At 40.4% G+C, this 15,362-nt stretch overlaps 1 protein-coding gene across 3 annotated transcripts; it reads left to right on the forward strand.

Moving 5' to 3' along the window:
- The first annotated feature begins 103 nt into the window (after positions 1-103).
- Positions 104-15,282, forward strand: LOC111232240 (serine/threonine-protein kinase TAO1-like). Of its 3 annotated transcripts, none has more exons than XM_022759676.1 (20): positions 104-246; positions 4,328-4,577; positions 5,558-5,629; positions 5,741-5,842; positions 5,953-5,998; positions 6,148-6,244; positions 6,351-6,464; positions 6,581-6,672; positions 6,907-7,000; positions 7,124-7,205; positions 7,323-7,490; positions 7,652-7,852; positions 7,991-8,119; positions 8,505-8,741; positions 8,843-8,971; positions 9,112-9,315; positions 9,455-9,694; positions 10,009-10,221; positions 10,410-10,592; positions 11,196-15,282. In XM_022759676.1, the coding sequence occupies exons 2-20, from the start codon at positions 4,446-4,448 to the stop codon at positions 11,733-11,735; spliced, it is 3,075 nt and encodes a 1,024-aa protein (XP_022615397.1). In that variant the 5' UTR covers positions 104-246; positions 4,328-4,445; the 3' UTR covers positions 11,736-15,282. The 3 variants fall into 3 exon arrangements, with proteins under 3 accessions (XP_022615397.1, XP_022615395.1, XP_022615396.1); XM_022759674.1 differs by lacking the exon at positions 104-246 and adding an exon at positions 1,500-1,958; XM_022759675.1 differs by lacking the exon at positions 104-246 and adding an exon at positions 1,500-1,760.
- Positions 15,283-15,362: the final 80 nt, after the last annotated feature.

Consider the following 15,362-nt stretch of genomic DNA (forward strand, 5'->3'; position numbering starts at 1 on the left):
AGTTGTGTAACACACATGCAGCACCGGTCACATGTGGCATCGTCTGAAGAGGAAGTACCCAAAGAGATCTAAAAGCCAGTAGAACTTTGCCATTTGTTGGGTTTACAACAGAAAGACTGTTGTACAGGCTGAGTTACCATGCAGCTGATGGCTAGAGAGAGACTGAACTTGCTGACTATCATGCACTGCCTGAAGGGGAAAATTGCATAATCTCTGTCTGCTGATGAAGGATTCTAGAAGTATGCTGTAAGTATCATTTTTGCACCTAGTCACCACCAGAGCGCAATTTTTACGCTGCAGATTATTCCAAACTTTTTTCAGAAATTAGATACCATTTAATGTTTAATTTCGATATTTCTCTATCTTAAGATGATGCATAGTGTGTAGTTAGAGATGCTAACAGCTATTCTGGTGTAAATGCTCAGGAAAAATATGGTGGAAGGCCTTGAAATTAATTCTCTGGCCACTCAACAACAAAGCCTACTGTAGAGGAGGATCCCCAGGGCAAGGTGCGTAACACTCTGTTCCAGTGGACCTGCTAAATAGCCAATGGTAGACCGCTTGTGTTAGTAGTGTACTAGTTAATTCCATGATGTGGACCATGGAAGTATGCATCTGTGAATGTTTGTGTGTGTGTGTGTGTGTGTGTGTGTGTGTGTGTGTGTGTGTGTGTGTGTGTGTGTGTGTTTAAGTGCAGGGCAGGATGACAACAAAATGATTTTGTAGACTTTATTTGCCACAGTAGTGTAGATAAGCTGACATCTGCTGCAAAGCTGATTCACTGCCAGTGAAACAGCAAATTAATGTATCCCTGAGTTTCTGTCCATGCTTTTTCATGTGTTCTTGGGCCAAGGTCTGTTTCTTCTGGTGTTGTCCATAATCTATCAACACTACAAGTGGTCAGCATTACATGAATTTTGGCAGGTATATATATATATATATATTTTTTTTTTTTTTTTGTTTGTTTTTTTTTAATTTTTTTTTTGTTTGTTTTTGCCGAAATTAAATTTTAAAAAATGAACAATGTTATGAACCAAAATGTTTGAACACTGCTGAAAGAAATCTTGCTACTGATATTTATTGTACAGAGAGAATGAATTATCCTACTGTGTTATTAATGAGGCCTTGACCATTAATTTCCACTTGTATGTAAGAAATAAATAGCCAGTGAAATAACGATAAAATAACAGAATTGGTAGACCACCATGAAAAGTAAAGACCACCTCCATGCTTTCCAGAGGAACAAAACTTTCCTATTTAGACGCTATGAACTTTACTCTTATGTCACCTTCAACAGACTAACTACAAAAGTCCACAAAATAAAATCAGTTCTATATAGGTCAGTATTCAGTCTTCAGTATTTGCTCTCCTATATATTATAGCCTTAGAGTGTTTTTTAAATTATGCTCCAATGTCTCCGCCTCTGGATGTTGGGTCAGAGAGAGTTTACTGCAACAGGCAGGGCGGAACTGCTGTTCGCACTATGCCGAGGGAAGACGGACAGCCAGGCAGAGTTACAGCATATCTAAGCAGCAAAGTAGTTAACATGCCAGTGTGCTAGGCTAAATCTCCCGTTTTTGTAACGACATCGCGGATACTGTCGCGGCTTGTTTATGGGTGTTTTTGTGGGGTTTGAACTTCCCTCACATTCTCCCCAACGTATTTTCACGAAGGGAGGCGGCGGTGGAGCGCTCGGCAGCCATCTTTGGACCTGCCTGGGAGTGGGATTCGACTATTCTGGCACCCCAGTTACTTCAAGGGTGGGGATTTTAACATATGATATATAACAAATCTGTATGTTATAATCGATTGACAGCGTTAAGAATCACATGAATTTAGCGGGCGAAATTGCTGCAACTGGGATGAAACAGGAAGAATACTTTTATAATCCCAAACTGTTTTGAATTAACGCTACACGACATTATCTGAAGCGCTGAAACCTGGCCTGTCAGAAGAGGGTGAGTTTCAGCTAACTGGCTAAGCTAACTTAGCAAACATCACACAGGTTAGCCTGCTAATTTAGCAATTTCTGATAAATGACTGTTAAAGTTGGTTTAATTTAACATCGTTCGCGCACTTACTCAACTCTTCACGTAGTAAACACGCTGTGATTGTTGCTTGGAGTGTTTCATCATATGACACGTAACTTAGCTTAGCTAACGTTAAGTTTGCTGGGTTGCTAACATTACAGTCAACGTTGGCCAGTCTGGTTTTTTTGCGCACGCTTGAGAGTGTTGTTGGGTTAGTTTGACTTTCTTGTGTGACAACTGAAACAGCGGTTGAAAAGTGACAACTTTCAGCAAATCCCACTAAGTGCTCTCCCTAATTCCACTTATATTGTAACTCCAGTGAGGTGTTCCCTAGCCACAGGTAACTTAGGTTACAACGCAGCAGGTAAGGCAGGGCTACTAACCCAGAGTTGATATTTGTGGGGTTGCTCTAAGACAAATATTGAAAATTGAACAGTGATTTAAATCTTACAGAGCAATAAAACTACTGTATTTACAAGTGTCTACCTGTCCTACCTTGGATTAGGCCCAATTGCCACTTCATTAATGTACTGTAATGTAGGCCTGTGCATAAACATACATTGACTAAAAGATTAGTCTTTGGTTTCTATTCTTTGACATGGGTGGTAAAGATAAAGGAAACACTGGTGGTTGACACAGTGTAATTGTGTTTTTTTGTACTATGGATTGGAGATCCAAAGGGAAATAACTTAACTGACCTACATTACTGATAAGTTTCAGTTGTGTACCGATTTCCAAGAATCTCATTATCTGTATGAAATGAAAGCTTAAAAAACATTTTTCACTGTGTTTAAATTTGCAATGTATGTCTGAAAGTATGCCATTGTTGTTAAGTCAAGAAAGACAGATAATCAGTAGTCACCAGGGCCCAGTCCTACCTCCCTATAGCTGTGCGAACAGGAAATGCTGAGCGCATAGAGGGCATACATTGGGAATTCCAGCCCTCCAGCTTTGTTGTCCTGTCCTGCTGCATTCTTGTGCATGTGTGTGTGTGCTAGTTGGAACGCAAGGGTGTTTTATGAAGGTATCAGTTATCATCACTCACTTTTGTGCTCATGTGTCCACAGTTGAAAATGCCATCATGAGATATGACAACAAAGCTCATTCAAGAGTAACAATGTAGTAAAGAACAATGGCAATAAAGAGGCACAGTCTCACATGGTAATGAGGCTTTATTTCAGGGCCGTGGCTGCATCTATGTGGAATAGTGAGTTGTTCAGTGTAGTTGTGAGACAAAAGATGTCTGCTTGAACTGGGGGCTGTTTCTCCCAGGCTGGGAAAGAAGTCTTGTGACTCTAGCGTCAGCTCTGCATCTGTTTGCAGCTGATCATCTGAGCCGCGTCTACTCAGTAAACTTTCCTCAGTGATCTTTTACAGTCTACATCTGTATTACAGCAGTAAAGCTGTGTAACAAACTATTTAATGGGCAGCAAACAGTTAAAATCTAAGTCTGACGGTGGAGTTTCTGTATGTTCAAAGGGTGAGCTGACCTTTAAAAAAAAAAAAAAAAAAAAAAAAAATCTGCATTCTAATGGGATGTTGTGGCTATGGATATCTTAATTGGGAATAGATGGTTTTTTTGTTGCTGTTGGTGGTGTGTGTGTGTGTTTGTAATTTTGTTGAACTGACTCTTAATCACTTGTAGGAAGGTTACATGGACAATGTTTGGTATGTTTACCAAGTACAGGTTTAACAAGTAGTCCTATCCCTGGAATGCTTTCTTTCAGTTCAGGCATCTCATAGTGAAACAGTGTGTTGTTACCTCGGTTTCTTTGTTTGAGCTGGTTCTTTGTATCCTCATCACATCTGTCTGTCTACATACCAGTCACTGAAGGTGTGAGAGGAGGTTGTCAGGACACAGCCCACTGATTTCCTTACTGTAGTTGCTGTTACCATGGAAACAGGAGACTTATCTCTTGCTACCTCAGGATTTCCAACTGGCCATTCTCCACATTCGCACCTGACATCATGGTTCACATTGTGTTTTGCCTCGCCTTCTCTTGCTCGGGTTAATGGACTCTGTTATTGCAAACATAGACAGTCAGAGAGCTGTGATTTTTACACTGACGTTTCACTCATTTGTTTAACATTGCCTCTCCCTGTAACATAATAAGGTAGCGAATGTGTGTATCTTGCCAGAAAACATCCACAAACCCCTTCTCGAGCATATTGTACTTGTATTAATTATGAAGCCCTGTACTTTATAGTGGGGACACATAAATGCATTAGGTTAACCCACTCTGCCGCTGTTGTATTTTTTCCATTGTACTCATTCTTGTTTCTCCTTGTACTTTTAGCTCTGAACACATATGAGACCACTGTCCTGCAGATGAGCCATTGGTGGGGGCTTTCAAGTCGCTGTCGCAGACCCAGATAGTTGCTGGCGGCAGCGGCATTGCCCCCCAACTCCCCATTATGCCCAACAGCAGTCGGGCGGGGAGCCTGAAGGACCCCGAAATTGCTGAACTTTTCTTCAAGGAGGACCCAGAAAAGCTCTTCTCAGATCTGCGTGAGATCGGACATGGCAGCTTTGGTGCTGTATATTTCGTGAGTATTTCACAATATAAGGTTAAGGTTCGAACCTAAGGCCATGTTTTTGACACCTGAACTGCATCAAAAAATGCAGCATCCCCAGTGAGGACACTTAGGGGTTTGGCAAAAAAAATTTAAGGGCTGTCAGGGCAGTTTCTTGTATACCACTGAGCTACATGAATGGCTAAATTCAGTTGTTACATCTTCATCATAGTGTAGAGGATAAAATGAATGCTGCCATGATTACCTTGCTGAAAATTAGGTAAATTCTTTTTTTCTCAGTATTCTGCATTTTGAGAGCACTGTTGTATTGAACCTCAAAGGCCTTGTAGATCATTGTAAACATTTCAGTGGGGTCCAAAAGTAAATATGAAAGTGGTCTCAGACTTTTGGTATTTCAGAATGATTCTAGACACGCAGCTCTGTTGTAGTAATGCTGTATCAGTGTGTCAGCCAACAACAGTCAACACTTGACTTCAAGCAAATTATTGAGTAAGCAAAATCAATTATTGTGATATTTTGTGATTCTGATGGTGTGTTTTTATCTCAGTATCTTTTTAAAATGTAATATTGTGGGTGTGACCCTGGCTCTTTTGTACAATGATTTAGCTTAAAAAAAACTGTAATGTGGATGTTTTGTTAGAAGCATTCATTGCTTATATCAGTTAGCTTACTGAGAATTGTATCACAAGTCCCAATTTGTTGTTATACCGGTGGTTGTCTAACTGGAGAGTGGACCTCTGTTATTCAATGCCATGTTACCCAAACAGCTACATTGATTCTACATAGTCTGAATTCTAATGTGAATCATTTAGCTGAGTCTCAAATACAGATTGTGTTTTCATGATGGTTTGGGCAGTGAGGTCATATCCAGTGACCATCGATTTAACAATGTAAAAACACATTTGGAGATTAAAAAGAACATTCATTATAATTGGTAAAGTTATTAAGTGAAAATGACAATCGCACCAAATTGTAATGTGCTTATCATTCAGGCACGGGATGTGCGGACAAATGAGGTGGTGGCCATCAAGAAGATGTCCTATAGTGGAAAGCAGTCCACTGAGGTATGATAGGTTTCACTAATCTGCAGCATGTTAACAAGCAGTTGTTACCACGTTACACATTAATGTTATTGCATGTGTTGTTATAGTGCTCTACTTTTTCTGTTTTCACAGAAATGGCAAGACATAATCAAGGAGGTGAAATTCCTGCAGAGAATACAACACCCAAACAGCATAGAGTACAAAGGATGTTACCTGCGAGAGCACACTGCCTGGGTAAGATTCAACATAATTGACAGTGATGATGACCACACTTTATTACCCACTGATGAATAAAGAGGAGAAAAATACATAATTCACACAGAACACTCTTTCTTTCATTGCAGCTGGTTATGGAGTATTGTCTAGGCTCGGCTTCAGATTTGTTAGAAGGTGAGTTGAAAACCTTTGGGATTTTTTTTGAGGCTGTATGACTATAAGCAGATAGGGTAGTCTCCCTTTTCAAATTTATCTTGTTAAATTTATCGTTGTTAGTTTTTTTTCTCAATTTACATCTCTGTTGGTGAATGTATCCCTTCCAGTTCACAAGAAACCTCTGCAAGAAGTTGAAATAGCTGCAATTACCCATGGTGCTCTTCAAGGGTTGGCTTATCTTCACTCCCACAACATGATTCACAGGTGAGTGTCTCAAGTGTTCAGGAGCATGCGGGGCACCAAGTGCTTATGCCCTCAGGCATTCTGTTGTCTGTGTCAAGTTATAATCCTTTCTTTCTGTGTTTGACAGAGATATCAAAGCGGGAAACGTCTTGCTGACGGAGCCAGGGCAGGTAAAACTAGCAGACTTTGGTTCTGCCTCCATTGCCTGTCCTGCAAACTCCTTTGTTGGGACTCCATATTGGTAAGTTACAAAACATGTATTTTAAAGGTTCCTCTCACAGCACTGTGGCACATTTTTCATTAACTTGCCATTCACATATGTTTTTATTGTGCTTTGTCTGTTTTTTTTTCTCTTAGGATGGCCCCAGAAGTCATTTTAGCTATGGATGAGGGTCAATATGACGGAAAAGTGGACATTTGGTCTTTGGGAATAACCTGCATTGAATTAGGTATAGTCACTATTGTATATGGCCTGATTCACATCTAACATTTAGACCTCATTTGTTGTTGCACTGCTCACATCCACACATCTGTCTTTATACTTTTATAAACATATTGTAGCCAGCATTAATTGTGCTCATTTAATCAGTCAATAACTAAACCATGTTGCTCTTTCTCCCTCTTCCTAATTTCATTTTCTTTCACATCTGACTCCTTGGTGTAACCTGCTACTTGGTTTGTAGCTGAGAGGAAGCCTCCACTCTTCAACATGAACGCAATGAGTGCCTTATACCATATAGCACAGAATGAGAGCCCCACGCTGCAGTCTAGTGAATGGTGAGTTTAGAATTAAATTTTTAAGATTAAGTATTGTTTCTTAAAAACCGAGTCCACAGAAAACAGAGTCCACAGAATAACTACAATTGTATGCTTTTTCTACATTTCATCTCTCAACTTTAGGACGGATTATTTCCGAAACTTTGTAGATTCTTGCCTTCAGAAATTTCCCCAGGACAGGCCGAACTCTGAAGAGCTCTTAAAGGTACGAATCAGGAAAATGGCTATCATATAGCAATGTTATGTTTCATGGTTAATCCTTATAGCCACATTAGAACTCAGGATATTAATATAATAGTTTTTTTCTGTGTCCTTCCTTTAGCATGCATTTGTCCAACGTGAACGACCTGACTCGGTTCTGATAGATCTGATAAATCGGACTAAGGATGCAGTGCGAGAGCTGGACAATTTACAGTATCGTAAAATGAAGAAGATCTTGTTTCAGGAAGCCCACAATGGCCCCACAACTGAGGCACAAGACGAAGAGGAGGTCTGTCATGTGACATGTTTCAACTGCTGCTAACCTGCATATCTCTCTTTATCTGTCATCTCCAGTTTAGCAATGCTGTATTTTATAGTATTATGTCAATCCATGCTATTAGAGAGCCTCGTTGTAACTTTGTTACTGTCTGCTGTGTATGCCATTTTTAGGAGCCAGAACACAATGTGGGTAGGACAGGTACAGTGAACAGCGTGGGGAGCAACCAATCAATCCCCAGTATGTCAATCAGTGCCAGTTCCCAGAGCAGCTCTGTCAACAGTCTAACAGATGCAGGCGATGACAAGAGTGAGGTGGACATGGAGGGAGACCACACCGTCATGTCCAACAGCTCCGTCATACACCTGAAACCGGTAAGAAGTTCAGGTTTGGTCTGTTTATAAAACCAGGTCTTTTAGTGTCTTATAGTGTTCACTGTTTAAAATTGGTTATAGTAATTGTAATGTGTTGTTAATATGTTGTTCCTCTGTGCATTTTTGTGTCCCCTTCAGGATGAAGAGACATATAATCAAGAGACAGAACCTCACACCCGGCCAACTGAGCCACAGTCACCACCTGCACAAACTCCACGGCCAAAACGAAACCGTGAACACTTTGCCACTATACGCACAGCCTCAGTGGTAACGACACACTTTATTTTTGGGTTAAATAAGAAGTTGGCTAAAACAACTGCTTGATAACTAAAATAGCTGCTTGTGTACCTGCTGGAAATTTTGAACCTTAATGGGTTGTTAAAAGACAAAAATCTATTGATCGGTGAGTGCTTTTGCTTTAAAGCTAGAAAGTTGTAATTTTGTATGTCATCAAAATCAGGGCCATGATCCAGCTTGAAACATTTATGTGCTTGGATATGCTTTGAAAATAAGTGTCAATTTTTTCATATTTTCTTGAATACCTCACTTTTACATGATGCATGTAGTTGCCTCACATATATATTGTTCTTTCAACAACTTGCACCTTCCAGCCAAAATAAATATAAAGAGAATCTGTGTCTTGTGTTTCCAGCTCACTCGCCAGATTAAGGAGCACGAGCAGGATTCTGAGTTAAGGGAGCAGATATTGGGCTACAAGCGCATGAGACGGCAGCACCAGAAACAGCTGATGGCTCTGGAAAACAAGCTGAAGGCTGAGATGGATGAGCACAGACTCCGTCTGGACAAGGAGCTGGAGAACCAGAGGAATAGCTTTGCACAGGAGATGGAGAAACTGATCAAGAAGCACCAGGCGTCGATGGAGAAAGATGTATTATTTCCTCTCATTTATGTATTCATAAAGATTTAGCATTTACTCTGGCTAATATTTTGCATAGATGAAACTGATTATGATGTGCATTTCTCCATCAGGCAAAAACTGTTAGCAATGATGAAAAGAAGTTCCAACAGCATATCCAGAGTCTGCAGAAGAAAGAGCTCAACAGTTTCCTAGAATCCCAAAAACGGGAGTACAAACTTCGCAAGGAGCAACTGAAAGAGGCAGGCAGATCAATTTGTATTCTTACTCCATATATATATATATATTGTCCTCCATAAGGGTGTCTTTCAGCTTACTTACTGTTAGCAAATATACATCAATCAGTACTATGAAGTCAGTTCTTCTTCTTTCTTCCCTTTAGGAGCTGAATGAAAACCAGTCAACACCCAAGAAAGAAAAGCAGGAGTGGTTGTCCAAGCAGAAAGAGAACTTCCAACATTTCCAAGCAGAGGAGGAGGCCAATTTACAGCGCAAACAGAGGCAGTACCTTGAGCTTGAGTGCCGCAGGTTCAAACGAAGAATCTTGATTGCTCGCCACAATGTTGAACAGGACTTAGTACGAGAGGTCAGTACTCAATCCTACATTATACTTCTTGGTTTCAAATGTTACAAATACTGTTTAATTACTTAAACTAAAATTTGGAGTTATCTTGGGTGAAAATCTCATCTCTGTGTTGTTTGTCCTTGCATGTGCAAATAATTAGGAGCTAAACAAGCGTCAGACCCAGAAGGACTTGGAACATGCCATGCTTCTCCGGCACCATGAGTCCATGCAAGAGCTGGAGTTCCGCCAGCTCAACACCATCCAAAAGACGAGGGCTGAGCTGATCCGCCTGCAGCACCAGACGGAGCTCACCAATCAGCAGGAGTACAACAAGAGGAGGGAGAGGGAACTACGACGCAAACATGTTATGGAGGTTCGCCAGCAACCTAAGAGCCTCAAGGTGAGAATAAGCTTGTCAGCATCTATGTACATTGAATATTCAGTAGATGTGCTCATTTTAATGATAATGATGCTCTAGGTAACTGCAGGATTTGTCTAATAAGCATTCACCCCTGCTGACATATTCCTCATTTTGTATAAGCCAAGATGTGGTGAAGCATGGTGCATGGAATTTAGAGCACGAAGACTGCATTAGGGTTATGAGTGTATGGCTTTTACCCCCCCTTTTGGTTAGGCAAATGTATTTGTGCTGTTCACTGTTTGCTTTTGAATATAAAGAAATGCATAATTGAATCACTTTTCTCCACAACACAGTCCAAAGAGCTACAGATCAAGAAGCAGTTCCAGGACACCTGTAAGATCCAGACCAGGCAGTACAAAGCACTGAGGAACCATCTTTTGGAGACCACACCAAAGTCAGAGCACAAGGCTGTCCTTAAACGGCTAAAGCAGGAGCAGCACCGCAAACTCGCCATCTTGGCAGAGCAGTATGACCACTCCATCAATGAAATGCTTTCCACTCAGGCGGTGAGTCTGGCTATGCCAAGGATGTAGAATCCTAAAATTGTGAAGGAAGACCGTGTCCATGAAGGCACCACCCATATTAAATTGTTGCTACCTTTTTTTTTTTTTTTAGAGGATGTGTCCAAATCAGTAATGGTTGTGTATGTATTCTACTCCTTGGACCCTGATTGTGATCATCTCTCTGTCCTTAGCTCCGTCTGGATGAGACTCAGGAGGCTCAGTGCCAAGCCCTACGAATGCAGCTACAGCAGGAGCTGGAGCTTCTCAATGCCTACCAGAGCAAGATCAAGATGCAGACAGATGCCCAGCATGACCGCGAGAAGAAGGACCTGGAGCAGAGGGTGTCACTTCGGCGGGCCCTGCTGGAACAGAAGGTTGCCTTCTATAAATGATTCTTGAGATTTACACTGGTCTGACCATTATTATTGACAAGATTTGAGTTTTAGAGTTACTTTGAGTACACCCGCACAGGTTTTCAGTCATTCTGGTCAAAGGTGGTCAAAGCTATGCTGGGAGGTCAGTGGACTCCCAGGTAGGCTACTAATAAAATTGATATAGGTGCAATTAGGTATAGGTGTAATTTGTCCAGCTGTAACAGGTGTGACAAAATCAACAGCACAGTCTGTAAACCTCCACTCTGTCCTAGAGAGGTCTAATTAGGTCAAATAAGTGAAAACATCTGTGCCAGTGTACCATGGTTGTGCTGGGCCTTTAATAGTATATACTATACTAGGACCCTGAAACTGAAGCAGCTAAATGGAACGCAGCTATCATTAATTATATTGGTTACACCTGTGCATTTCTTGAGCAGCGTTACACTGGATTTGTGTTTAGGAGAAAATGATCTCTGTTCCATTCGGGCTACTATTTGTCCAGGCTACTTCCTATCTAGTCCAAAAATCAATGTTATGATTTCTGTTACAGTTTATAAACACATACAGTATATAAATATTCTTATTCACATTTTTTTCCTGCAGATTGAGGAGGAGATGTTGTCCTTGCAGAATGAACGCTTGGAACGAATCCGGAGCCTGCTGGAACGTCAAGCCAGAGAAGTTGAGGCTTTTGACTCAGAGAGCATGCGCCTGGGCTTCAGCAACATGGTGCTATCAAACATCTCCCCAGAGGCCCTTAGCAATAGCTTTCCTGGGGCTTCAGGGAGTTGGAGTCACCATCAGCAGCACCACCCATCTGGGAGCTCCCAAGGGCCACACTGGGGCAGTGGGAGTTCAGGCTTAGGGTCAAGCCACCAAGGCAGCCATCACCACTATCACTCCAGTCCAGGAGGGGCATCTATGCAGCAGGGCTGGGGGCAGGGCATGCAGGGAGGTGGGGGTCCACCAACGTGGGGCCACCCATCAGCAGGAGCCCTGGTCTCCCGCAGCAGTGGAGGTGTACAGAACAGCCCCCAAGCAATGGGGAGGACATCCTCAGGAGGGCGCAGTGAGCAGAACATGAGCAGGAGTACCAGTGTCACCTCTCAAATATCTAACGGGTCACACCTCTCCTACACATAGATCCCCCGTCAGCCATGGAGTCAGAGTTTGAGCGTGGAGATGTAGAATCCAACAAACGCAGCAGGACAGAGTGTTGGCTGAGCTCTGCTGCTCTGTCTCTCTCTGTGACACTTCCCCTTCGTTTCTCCCGTGTACAGATGTGGATGTGTGATTAAATAAATGTTGCTCAGGTCAAAAGGGCTGGAAAAGGCACAGCCCGTCCTCACGGCAGTTTATCGGCACACATACAGATCCTTAAATTTATGTTACATAAGCAATTTGAGTGTCAACGCATAATACTCCCATTTGTTTTTATTTACAGCTCTCTCATATGGAACTTTTAGAACATATGTTTTGTGCTATTTACAGCCATTGCTCTCATTTTGCACATGAAACACTGTTAAAAAGCCTTTGACATGTGTTAACTATGTCCTTAGAAATGTGGTATCAAACAATCACTGTTTTGTTTAGGACCCCCCGCCCATCTCCTTGACTCACCCAATTCATTACTCATTTATACACTGGCCAATTCCCTGATGATGGTTAAAAATGCAGCAGACCTAACTAAAGATTTTTTTATTTGCTTTGCTGTTGTGATACCAGCCTGCTGTAATGGTCATTGTGATAAATTAGATGCCTCCTTCAAATATAGTTTTATTTCACCTGATTTCCTGGTCATCAGCCAAAATGAGACTTTAGAAATTCAGAGCCAGAAAAACTAATCTTAACTGTTTAAGGCTTATGCTACATTATTACAGTGCCTTGTAACCTTTGATTATAAAAATCTTAGATGTTAATAGTTTAATACTTTAAATTTCATCAACCACTTCTAATCAGTGCCAGTGTATGTTTAGTTCAGTCTATTTTAACACCTGTGATTTTAGTTACAGAGATCCCAAATACTTTTTTCAGATTATTATATTCACTGTGTATGCAGTAAAGTTGGTTTAAGTGTTATAGATTTTGAGGAATAGATAATTACTTGTGCATATCAGTAACTATGGTTTTAGGTCTTTAGAGTGGCGGTACTCTAGGGGTGAACTTGGAAACCCCTGCATTACAGAGAATGTCATTGTACATGTTGAGAGGAGGAATTGTGCGGGGAAAAAACTCATTTGCCTTTAAAACAATCCTACTATTGATCTGTTGATTTTTATTAGTGCCTTTTTAAAACTGCTGCCTTTTTCAAAGCACTTTATACAGCAAAATATGTGTAAAATTAATATCTGACTTCTTTTCGCAAAGCACCTGGTAGATGAGTGTTTTGTTGGTACGCATGTTGTTAAGTTGAGGAGTCAAGCTAACCTGTGCTGTGATTTTTAGGAGCAATTTCCTGAACACGGTCAAGGCCTAGTGAATGGCAACAAAATATGTAAGTGAAAGCATTTCCCCCTTTCTGCAGCTTTCACTGTGTTTTGAATGTGGGTTTCACTGTAGCTGTAGGGTATGTCCTCTCTGTGTTCATGCGGATTTTGAATGAAAACAGGATGTGAGGATGCTGCAGACTTTTTAGATGTGTTTTGGCTATAATTTCCATAGAACAAGTTCAACTGAGTTAACTGAAGAGAGCCCATTATGTGCAGGCAGGCAGTGTAAGGTAATTGTTATGACCATGACAGCAGGCTTGGCACTACTAAAAGATAAATAAATTTAAAAAAACTACAACACTGTTGGAAAAAAATGTTGGGGCCCAGTTAAGTAACACTAAAAATTTGAAGGGTGCTAAGTTATAAATGATACACCATCTCAGCAGAACCCAGGTACAAGGGTGACTGAATCAAGCACATGCTCGCATGATGACATTGTAGCATATACATGTAAATGTAAAATTGAGTCAACGCACATGCTGGAAAAATGGCCAAATACAAAATCAATGTGTCAAAAAGCACTTAGGTATTTCTTTGATAGCTCTAGCAGTTCCTATCCTATCTGAATAATATCTTTCTGCTCGCTTGCTTCTTTCTGGTTGATGGAATATCACTGGAGAAGCCAGTGCCCTTTTAAACTTTTAACAGCCTCTCTGTTCATGTGAGGTTTCACATTTCCATACAGAGAATTAAAAACACTTTGATGAAAAGGCCTTTAAGGATAATTATTCATAGATAATAAGAATATATGCTCCCCTGAATCACAAAGCTGGAGTTAAATGTTCATATGTGTATATTGTATTAAAGAAAACATTTAAAAACTAAACTTGCATTTTAAGAAAATAATTTCTGAAACTAACTTTATTTAACTGACAGATCACATTGATATTAGCAAACCTTTTGCTCTCAAAGTTCAAGTGGTTTTGAGTTGTCTGGACATAGCTCATTGGAAGATATTGTTGGTTTTGTGTACAGAAACAAATGCCTCATATGCATGTGTTTGCTGTCATCTCCTATAAATGCCATTTATTTAGTCACCAGGCCATCTGAGCATTATTACTGCAGAGTTTGTTCTCTCCCGCTCTGCACATGTTTGACAATTTGTCCCCATTCCACTCTGATTCAGAGCCAACTTTTCAGATGCTGGCTCTCTCTGAATGTCATACTGTGATATATATTCCTATCATACTCGAGGACACAAAAATGCTGGGGTCTTTTTCTTAAATAGGTGGGATTTCCATTTCCCATGTGTATATATCCTACCTAGAAAGTATGCATTATAACAAGTTCTATATGGTTTGGTCCCAAAACTCATAAGTTTTTTTTTTTTTTTTATGCCAAGTCCTTAGTTCCAGCTACTGTAACACAACAGGTTGCATTCATCATTTCTTTTCTGATTTACTGATATTTGATAAAGGGGAATGTATTTATCATTATTGGAATCTTACCTTAAGTCAAAAGCCAAGGCCAAGAGTTTGAATGTTAGGCCAATCAAACCTCACATACATGCCAACCTTAAGTTTGTATGCACAATTTTTGTTCACTTTTGTGTCAGCGTTGTGTGTGAGGGAGTCTGGATATTGTTGTCAATCATTGTCATAGTCATAAGACCCTCTCCACCAACCTGGATTTTATTTGTTATTTTAATTTTTTTTACTTAAACTTTGATGTCAAATTTTGTCCTACTGACTGAAAGTATATGGGATATTGAATGAGAATCGGCAACAGAAAATGGCGATCCTTTCTATGGTCAAACACTGTGCCATACCTGAGTTGCCAAGCCCAGATACCACTGCATTGTCTCATCTCCATGTTTTACCTATCATTGGGCTGATGGCATGACATGTAAGATACATAAAAATAAGTTGGTTCTGGTCTAGTGCCCAAAGTAAAAAGGCTTGAAAAGATGTTGTGGTGACAGGCAAATTATGAAAAGAGATTGCATTTCTTTGAAGATGTCAGTATTCTTCTTTGGCACATTACCACTACAACTCATAACCTGTATTAAAATGTATAGATGGTGGAGATTGTTATTGAATGTCAGAGAGATTATGAAGATACTACACAAGAGATGGTAAAGTACTAAAAGTGGATTTAAATTGTGTAAAAAGGTTCACAAAACAATAAAAATAGGATCAAATTTACTATTTTGTTTGTATTATATTTACCATTGTGTTGGCAGAGGGATATTGAACAGAAATCAGCTGTAATAAAGTAATTTTAGTATAACTCGCCTTGTGTGTGTGTTTCTTGGACCTCACGTGCAACATAAGGTTGCTTC

The sequence above is a fragment of the Seriola dumerili genome, unplaced genomic scaffold (assembly GCF_002260705.1).
Source record: "Seriola dumerili isolate Sdu_G_001 unplaced genomic scaffold, Sdu_1.0 BDQW01000330.1, whole genome shotgun sequence".
Lineage (NCBI taxonomy): Eukaryota > Metazoa > Chordata > Actinopteri > Carangiformes > Carangidae > Seriola > Seriola dumerili.